Below are 9,984 nucleotides of genomic sequence, written 5' to 3'. Positions count from 1 at the left end.
TTATGAGCCAGAGTCTTACTCTGTCACTCAGGCTGGAGTGCAGTGGCACAATCTCGGTTCACTGCATCCCTCCAGGTTCAAGCAATTCTCCTACCTCAGCCTCCCGAGTAGCTGGGATTACAGGCATGCACCATCACACTCAGCTAATTTTTGTATTTTTAGTAGAGATGGGGTTTCATCTGTTGGCCAGGCTGGTCTTGAACTCCTGACTTTATGATCCGCCCACTTCAGCCTCCCAAAGTGCTGGGATTATAGGCGTGAGCCACCGCAACCGGCTGGCATCTGAATGTTTAAAAGCTCCACTAGTAATTCTATGAGGATTGAAAACCACTGGTGTGGCCGGTAGCGGTGGCTCATGCTTGTATTCCCTCCCACTTTGGGAGGCCGAGGCAAGAGGATAGTTTTAGCCCAGGAGTTTAAGACCAGTCTGGGCAATATAGTGAGACCTTGTCTCTACAAAAAGATTACAAAATTAGCAGAGCATGGTGGCACATACCTGTGGTTCCAGCCACTTCGGAGGGTGAAGTGGGAGGATCATTTAAGCCCAGGAGGCAGAGGCTGCAGTGAGGTGAGATTGTGCCACTGCACTCCAGCCTGGGTGACAGAGCGAGACGACATCTTTGAAGAGAAAATAAAACTATTGGTATAAGGAATATAAGGTAAGCTTCCTCCTAACCAGTCTGAGGGGCCTGAACTTCATGCCTACACATGAGTGCCTGTGGGTTGTGTTAAGCTTTCAGCCTTCTAGAGTAACCAGGGAAAAGACACCTGAGGAGTGGAGGCGGCCCAGGCTTGCCTAATTTTGGTAAAGGAGATCGAGAGCAACAGATAGAATGAGAGAGACAGAGACAGAGAGGCAGGCAAAAGTCCTGGACAGAGCTACTTGCCTAAAACGGACGGCGTGTAGGTGGATACAGCAGTGAGAATCCTGGTCACCACCAGGACCATGACACACACCTGAGAGGCTGGAGGAAAAGGCTCCCTCAAAGGTGCTCGGCACCCACTGTGCTGGAAACAACCATTTACTCAACACATAGATTTTCTTGTTGTTGTTGTTGAGGCGGAGTCTCCCCCATGGCCCAGTCTGGAGTACAATGGAGCAATCTAGGCTCACTGCAATCTCCACCTCCTGGGTTCAAGCGATTCTCCTGCCTCAGCCTCCCGAACAGCTGGGATTACAGGCACTCGCCACGATGCCGGGCTAATTTTTGCATTTTTAATAGAGACAGGGTCTCACCATGTTGGTCAGGCTGGTCTCAAACTCCTGACCTTGTGATCCACCCACCTCAGCCTCTCAGAATGCTAGGATTACAGGTGTAAGCTATCGTGCCTGGTCGTTTTTTTGTTTGTTTGTTTTTGTTTCTGAGACAGAGTCTTGACAGGGTCTTGCTCTGTCGTCAGGTTGGAGTGCAGTGACATGATCTCAGCTCACTGCAACCTCTGCCTCCTGGGTTGCAGAGATTCTCCTGCCTCAGCCTCCCGAGTAGCTGGGACTAAGTTTAGCGCACCACCATGCCCAGCTAATTTTTTGTATTTTAGTAGAGACGGGGTTTCACCATGCTGGCTAGGATGGTCTTGATCTCCTGACTTTGTGATCCATCCACCTCAGCCTTCCAAACTGCTGAGATTACAAGCGTGAACCACCACACCCACCATTTTTTTGTTTGTTTGTTTGTTTGAGACTGAATACCACTCTTGTCACCCAGGCTGGAGTATAATGGCATGATCTCGGCTCACTGCAACCTCTACCTTCCAGGTTCAAGCAATTCTCCTGCCTCAGCCTCCCAAGTAGCTGGAATGACAAGGGGCCTGCCACCACGCCCACCTAATTTTTTTGTATTTTTAGTAGAGACGGGGTTTCACCACGTTGGCCAGGCTGTCTCGAACTCCTGACCTCAGGTGACCCACCCACCTCAGCCTCCCAAAGTTTTGGGATTACAGGCATAAGTGACCATGCCCGCCCCCAACACATAGATTTTGAAGGTCGACTTTGCACTAGACAATATGCTAGCTTATATCCTGGAAGAACAATAGAAATGCACCTCGATATCTAAGTTTGTATATATGCATATACAATTCATGTGCAATTATATACATATAACACAAGGCATAATATGTAATGAGAGGTAGAAATAAAAGATATCAAGAAAAGAGAGAGGCCAATTGTACTTTGCAGAAAACACTGATGAATGAATACATGAATGGATTCCGGAAATCCAGCAAAACACCCTCAGTATAAGGAAACTGAACAATACCAAAGGATGCATTGAATTATTTTCCACTTCGTTGGAAATCTATTTGCTTGAAGACACTGAAGTGTATTAATGCTTGTATTAAAAGGAAATTACTGATTACTTATTGTGAAGTCATATATTACCTTACAGGATGCTGAAACCCAAAGGCTCCCTTTGATCCAAAAGCGTGTTGGTCAGCCCTAGCTGCAAGCTGTAACGACAGACACATACAAACACAGACAGTGCAGGAGCATCGGAAGGTGACATCCTGAGGTTTTAAACCATAGAACCTAGGTCATCTGCAATTGTTCACATCAATAGCAACTTTAGAGAGTTTAGACACCTTAGCAGTATTTCACAAGCCTGTTCCTGTCACTGCGGCCCAAAATGTCCCAGGCGCTGTGAAGAATTCAGATGGAAGGGGTCAGACGCAGTGCCTCCGTCCAGCATTTTACAGGCTCATGGACAGAGACGCACATGTATGCAAACAACCATGCTACCAAGCACTGCACGGTGAGACGCCCATGATTCTAAGTGTGACAGAAGGTCAGGAGCGGGTTCATGGAGGGCCTCACAGAGACATCTGCAGCATGTGGGTTTGCAATTCTAAGACTATTTTGGTAGAGGAGAGCATCCAATTCAGAGCGACAGGACCAGGCGCGGTGGCGCATGCCTGTAATACCAGCACCAAGGCGGGTGGATCACCTGAGGTTGGGAGTTTGAGACCAGCCTGACAAACATGGTGAAACCCCCGCTCTACTAAAAATACGAAAATCAGCTGGGCGTGGACATGATGGCGCATGCCTGTAATCCCAGCTACTCAGGAGGCTGAGGCACAAGAATCACTTGAACCTGGGAAGCAGAGGTTGCAGTGAGCCAAGATCCCGCCACTACACTCCAGTCTGGGCAACACGCTCCATCTCAAAAAACAAAAAAACAAAAAAAAATCAGAGTGGCAGGAAAACAGGGCACGGGTGGGGAGCAGTGAGGAGCCTGATATGGGAAACACTGCCATGGGTAAAGGGCTCAAATGGCATCAGCTGCCTTGAATACCCACTTTGAGTTTAGGTTTGACTCTGGATACAGGAACTGGAGATGGATTTTTGAGTCAGGGAGTCCAACAATCAGATCTGTATTCCAAGGAGAACAGTGGCCATAGGGAGCCATGCACAGACAAGGCTGGTGTAGAAAGGGCTTGGAGGAACCAGTCTTGGCAAGACAATAAAGAGCTTCTGGATGTGGGAAGGATGTGAACTCAGGCTGGGCGTGATGGCTCATGCCTGTAATCCCAGCACTGGGGAAGGCCCAGGTGGACAGATCACTTGAGGTCAAGAGTTACAGATTAGCCTGGCCGATATGGTGAAACCCCATCTCTACTAAAAATACAAAATTAGCCAGGTGTGGTGGTGCGCACCTTTAATCCCAGCTACTTGGGAGGCTGAGGCAGGAGAGTCGCATAAACCTGGGAGGCAGAGCTTGCACCACTGCACTCCAACCTGGGCAACAGAGCAAGACTTGGTCTCAAAACAAACAAACAAACAAACAAACAAACAAACAAAACAAAAAAACGAAGTGAACTCAAGAACCAGCAATGGGAAGAGAAAGAAAGGAAAGGCAGACTCCAAGTACGCTTCAGTCGCATCCAGAAGCTCTGTGACCGCTGGAGCAGCAAGAGCCAGGAAGGGCAGCTGGTCTGAGCACCAGGCAACCAAGGACACCACGAAAGACAGCAACACAGCAGAGAGCCAGGCTTTTCCATGCCCGCTGCTGAGCAGGGTGGCCAGGAAAGTGAGGGACAATCACACTCTACCTATCCAAGGTGGGTCCTGTTCTGCCCAAACTCCTGAGAGTGCTGGATCTGAAAGGACTGGGCTTGAAATATAGCCAGGTTATCCAAGGGGCTGAAACGTCATAAGTCATCATGTGCTCTCAGGGCTCTGTAAGCTTAGTTACTGTGGTAAGTGGGGGCATGGGGCATTCTGGGATAAACCATCCTGGGATGACTTGAAAATGAGCTGAAATGGGCTGGGCGTGGTGGCTCACACCGGTGATCTCAGCACTTTGGGAGGCCGAGGTGGGCGAATCACGAGGTAGAGATCGAGATCAGGCCAGGTGCAGTGCCTCACAGCTGTAATCCCAGGACTTTGGGAGGCCAAGGTGGGCAGATCACCTGAGGTCGGGAGTTCAAGACCAGCCTGACCAACATGGAGAAAACCCGTCTCTACTAAAAAACACAAAATTAGCCGGGTGTAGTGATTCACTCTTGTTGCCCAGGCTGGAGTGCAATAGTGCAATCTCAGCTCACTGCAACCTCTGCCTCCCAGGTTCAATCGGTTCTCCTGCCTCAGCCTCCCAAATAGCTGAGATTACAAGCATGTGCCACCATGCTCGGGTAATTTTTGTATTTTTAGTAGAGACAGGGTTTCACCATGTTGATCAGGCTGGTCTCTAACTCCTGACCTCAGGTGATCCGCCTGCCTTCACCTCCCAAGGTGCCAGTAATTACAGGTGTGAGCCACTGCACCCAGTCTGGTGTAAAACTTTTAAAGCTGTATATGTTTGTGGGTAAAGTGTTGAAAGCAGATAAAGGTGTGCTGAATGTTTCCCAGGGTCCAGTTAGAACTGGATGATTTGCAGAAGCTATTCTTTCTCTGACATCTGCCACTGCTAAATTAGGCCCTGTCCCATCACAGGACCTCAAACAGCCATTAGCAGGGCAGGACTGCTTGTGGCCATAAAGTGAGCCTGGGCAATTAGAAGTGTTTTATAATTACGAACAGAGCTTAAGAAAGAAGCAGCTTCCTGTAGCCCTCAAAGAGTGAACAACTTCATGGAAAAGATTTTGTTCCAAAAGCTTCATCACTTCCTTAGCTCAACACAGTGAATTATAAAAATATGGCTGATAAAATGTAGCATCTGCAGAGGCTCCTTACAGGCTAATTTGCTCATGAATGTCATGTGCACATCCCTTGGCCCCAGTGTCCCTGAAGGATGGAATGACGTGGAGATTGATGGTGTTAAAGTCCTTCCTTGTCACGCCATAGCAAGTTTTGCCCCGTTCCTTGTCTGGTTTCAACTGAATTCTGGAATCTGAGGGTTCAGGGTTTCTGGTGTACTGCCCCAGACCATTTCAGCTCATGTTTATTTATTTATTTATTTATTTATTTTTGAGACAGAGTCTCACTCTGTCACCAGGCTGGAGTGCAGTGGTGCGATCTCAGCTCATTGCAACCTCCGCCTCCTAGGTTCAAGTGATTCTCCTGCCTCAGCCTCCCAGGTAGCTGGAACTACAGGCAGGCGCCATCATGCCCAGCTAATTATTTTTTGTATTTTTGGTAGAGATGGGGTTTCACCATGTTGGCCAGGATGGTCTCGATCTCTCTCTCTCTTTTCTTTTTGAGACAGAGTTTTGCTCTCCCAGGCTGTACTACAATAGCACGATCTCGGTTCACTGCAACCTCCACCTCCTGGGTTCAAGTGATTCTCCTGCCTCAGTCTCCCAAGTAGCTGGGATTACATCTGAGGTCAGGAGTTCAATGTTTTCCAGGAAACTGCCTCCCTGGCAATGCCCAAAAGTGACAAGGATGGAAACACAACAGAGACCAAGAAAGGTCAGGTAGGGGAGGGAGATCACCCCCTAGGGTGGTAGGGGCATCAAGTGGGCAAGGGTGACCCTGCTGCTCAGAGCACAGGGCCTTGCCTTCCCTTTGAGGGTTTTTTGTTTGTTTTTTTGGGACAGGGTCTTATTCTGTTGCCAGGTTGGAATGCAATGTCCCAATCTCAGCTCACTGCAACCTCTGCCTCCTGGGTTCAAGCGATCCTTCCGTCTCAGCCTCCCAAGTAGCAGGGATTACTGGCGCGTGCCACCACCGCCCGGCTAACTTTTGTATTTTTAGTAGAGACGGGATTTCACCCTGTTGGTCAGGCTGACATTGAACTCCTGACCTCAGATGATCTTCCTTCCCCCGCCTTGGCCTCCCAAAATTCTGGGATTACAGGCGTGAGCCACGCGCCCAGCCTACTTGAGATTTTAGTCTAGTTTTGCTCTCCTTGCCGGGAGCCCTGGTACAGGTCACCAGGCCTTAGCCCTCCTCACCCCCACTCCAGTCAATGGCATTTTTGAGAAATACAGAATAGGGTTTGGGAGCTGGGGAATTCTCCTGCTTGTCATGGGAGGGAGCTGTTGAACAAGAAGCGTTCCTTCCCCGTGCTGGGCTGCGCTGTCGCTGGGCTGCAGGGGATCAAGCGCGATGCAGGGTACCAGAGCACAGACTAGCGCTGGCCGCTATGCGCGACAAGCTGGACCCCGCAAAGAGCAGGTCCCGGGCTGGGGGTGGGGCGTGGCAGGCTCTACAGCCACCAGGGAACACCCACTCTCTCCACACCCACATCCATGGACAGAATTACTTCAGCGTGCCAGCCTCCCAATCAGTAAGAAAGTTATTAAAGTTTAACATTTTTTCTGCAAGTAAATTTTTTCTTATAAATGGACTTATAACAGAAAACAAAACCCAAAACCACCTGTCTTAGGAAGCGTGCTATCGCATTTTTATTCTTGCAAACAACTGATAGGTTCCACATCCATTTCACTGAAAAGAAAACTGGGTAATTGTAAACATCTATATTCTCATACAAGCACCTTTAAAATTTATGTTTAAGAACTAAGTGTAAATAAGAAAGAAGAGATTATTTTATTTTTTCTTTTTCCTCGAACCACATGGAAGGGAAATAAGGGATTATTTTACATTATTTAGATATTATATGTATAAAAAATTGGGGACTGAAAATCGTATCTTTTGTTAACTGATTTATATTTTTAGCTGCTTCCTTCTTTGAAGTAAATTAAAATTCCTAATATTCAGATTAATTTAATGAAGTTGTCTAAATATCAAAATGTGGTGAAGGCCTGTTTTCCCACACGAGTTTTCTTACCATATTACAAATAACTGCACTTTCAGCCATATAACACGTGTTATGTAAATTAAATACATCGTCTTTCCCAGCCTAATTCTTCAGTGTTTCAAGAGCCATCAAGAAAATAAATAAAAGTCATCAATTTATGTTTTAAAATATAACAAAGGAAAGGTAAATTCTATAAAAGCAAGTCATGACATCAGTAAGTATAAAGCAATTGAGTTAGCAATGCAGAGTAACAAAAGAATGTTCCTGGCAATTAATCTCGCCCACAAAGCTCTCGCCTTGAGTGTATTTGCTCAGACAACATGAGTTACCCCAGGAGTGCTTGACGGGCTGAAAGTGCTTCAGAAAGGGCCAGACGCTGGGTGGGGGCTTTTAACTGCACCTCTGGGCACCGCAGATGGGTCTGGCCCTATTTGCTCTGTGGCACCGTGCAAACGCTAATGGTGCTCTCAGCTCTCAGCTTTTCTCTAAGGCAAGGGACAGTGGCAGCCTTCTCTCCTCCCCTCCCGACCTGTAACCCCAACACGCAGAACCACCCTTATAACTCCCACGAAACGAATATGACTTTGTTGTTGTTGTTTTGTGTGTGTTTGTGTGTGTGTGTGTGTGTGTGTGTGTGTGTGTGTGAGACAGAGTTTCACTCTTGTTACCCGGGCTGGAGTGCAATGGCGCGATCTCCGCTCACCGCATCCTCCATCTCTTGGGTTCATGCGATTCTCCTGTCTCAGCTTCCCAAGTAGCTGGGAGTACAGGCACGCACCATCATGCCCGGCTAATTTTTTGTATTTTTAGTAGAGACGGGGTTTTGCTATGTTGGCCAGGCTGGTCACGAACTCCTGACCTCAGATGCTCTACCCGCCTTGGCCTCCCAAAGTGCTAAGATTACAGGCCTGAGCCACCACACCGCCTACGACTATGCTTTTGTAGTGGGTTTGTTTTTTTTTCAGAAAGGAGAAGCCACCAGAAGCCCAATCTATAATGAGACTCAGGTGTAATTAACAGCCTACTAATTAAGATTCCAGCTCCCAGACCCCGCGGGGCTCCTGGGTTAGATGCCCAAGGTAGAGCCCTGCCAGGAGGCCTTTCACAGTCTCTTTATTTTAAAAGACGGTGCCACTTTCTGGCTGGAGGGATTGCCTACAGCGCCCGCGCTGAACCTTACCCGGCTTTCCGTTCTGGTCAGTTCATCATCTTCAGGTGCCTGGATCCAAGGTCGCCACAGCTCGGGGCTGGAACGGCAAGCGCCAGGAGAGAGTGAACCCTGGGCCCTCTGCTGCCTTCAAACTAGGTCATGAGAGTTATTCTTTTTTCCAGTGCCTACCTGAAAAAGATACCGGACCCCCCAGGAACTTCCCCTCGAGTTATCAGGGGTGTGGATAAATTACTGTCATTTGTGTTTTTTTTCTCGCCTGCTATGTCCCCAGTTCTCTGCTTCCAGTTAAGCTTTGAGAAGGGAGGTCCTGAATCTCACACAATTATCTGAGAACCCATTAGTTAAGAGATTTCTCTCCCTGCAAATCGTGGCTGCATTCTTCAATTCGGGGTTCCCCAACTGTGGCCGGCTATTTGTCGTTAATTTCAATCACGCCACCTCAGCCACTGAAGGATCTTGATTCTACTGCAGAGATGATTTTATAGAGTTCTAGGATGAAAAAACAAAAAAGACGGCTGGGCGCAGTGGCTCACGCCTGTAATCCCAGCACTTTGGGAGGCCGAGGCAGGTGGATCAGTTGAGGTCAGGAGTTCTGAACCAGCCCTGACCAACGTGGCGAAACCTCGTCTCTACTAAAAATACAAAAATTAGCCGGGCGTGGTGGCAGGCTCCTGTAATCCCAGCTACTCGGGAAGCTGAGGCAGGAGAATCGCTTGAACTCAGGAGGCCGAGATCGGGCCACTGTACTCCAGCCTGGTGACGCAGCAAGACTCCGTCTCAAAAAAAAAAAAAAAAAAAAAAAGGAGAGAGAGAGAGACAGAAAAGAAAAGAGGGAATCTTTCTCCTGACTGGCTACCTGGCCCACCCGGCCCACCTGCTCCCTTTCCTACCTCCCCGGCTAATTTGATTTCCTTCAACCTTACTGTCTTTAAAAGGGCAGGTGCCCAGGGACAGCGAACACTGAGCCCCCCAATACAGGGACAACAAAAACGGCTCCCGAGAAAGTGGCAAGGTGAGAGACTCCCTTTGCAAGGCCGGCTCCGGAACCCGAGACTTCGGTGTCCTCGGCCGGCCGGCGAATTGAAATCTCCTCTACTCGGAAGCGTCGGTCCTTTACTGGCCAGGTACCTCCTGGGCCCCTGCACTTCTGAGCTATGCGCTGGCACCGGGAGAACTGAGCGCCCCTCCCGGGAACCGGGCTGCGGCTCCGGAGCTTGCTCGGCGTCGCCGTCGAGCTCCGGAGCTCCGCCGGGACTCGGGGGCTGAGCGGCGCCCCAACCTCCCGCTGGCTGCGCTCCCCGCACCGCCACCGCGCGCGCCTCTCCGTGCGTCCACCTGGGCGCGGGGCCACCCTCACCTCTCCGGAACGCGCTGTGGCGGAGGCCTCCGGGGACCGTCCCCGGGGCAGTGACAGACGCGCCCCCGCGCCTCCCGGTCTCCGGCCGCCGCCTTGGGCTCCATTTGGTGCCAGCGGAGCCCCCGCCCCCTGCTGCGGCGCCGGCCTTGGTGAGCGCCTAGATCGGCTCTGGCGAGCGTGCCAGCCTACCCGCCCGCCAGGTTTAAAAACGGGGGCGGGGCGGGGCGGCGCGGGAAACTGCGGGGAGGGGGCAGGACCCAAGGAGCTCCGGGAGCGCTGCGGAGGGGCTGCTGGGTGTGGAGGGAAAGCCCGGGGCGGAG

At 50.0% G+C, this 9,984-nt stretch overlaps 1 protein-coding gene across 1 annotated transcript in view; it reads right to left on the bottom strand.

Annotated features, from left to right (window-relative positions):
• The window catches only part of RIPPLY3 (ripply transcriptional repressor 3), a 15,236-nt gene extending 5,252 nt beyond the window's left edge, over positions 1 to 9,984 (bottom strand). Inside the window, exons 1-3 of the mRNA XM_017526224.2 lie at positions 9,665 to 9,984; positions 8,317 to 8,383; positions 2,378 to 2,445 (exon numbers count right to left, since the gene is read on the bottom strand). Coding sequence (XP_017381713.1) covers positions 2,378 to 2,445; positions 8,317 to 8,383; positions 9,665 to 9,768 — 239 coding nt within the window. The 5' untranslated portion in view covers positions 9,769 to 9,984. The remainder of the gene's footprint in view (positions 1 to 2,377; positions 2,446 to 8,316; positions 8,384 to 9,664) is intronic.

Source organism: Cebus imitator, unplaced genomic scaffold, assembly GCF_001604975.1.
Source record: "Cebus imitator isolate Cc_AM_T3 unplaced genomic scaffold, Cebus_imitator-1.0 Scaffold41, whole genome shotgun sequence".
NCBI classification, from domain to species: domain Eukaryota; kingdom Metazoa; phylum Chordata; class Mammalia; order Primates; family Cebidae; genus Cebus; species Cebus imitator.
Note: the sequence above shows the minus strand (reverse complement) of the source record. Positions and strands in the feature narration are given on the sequence as shown.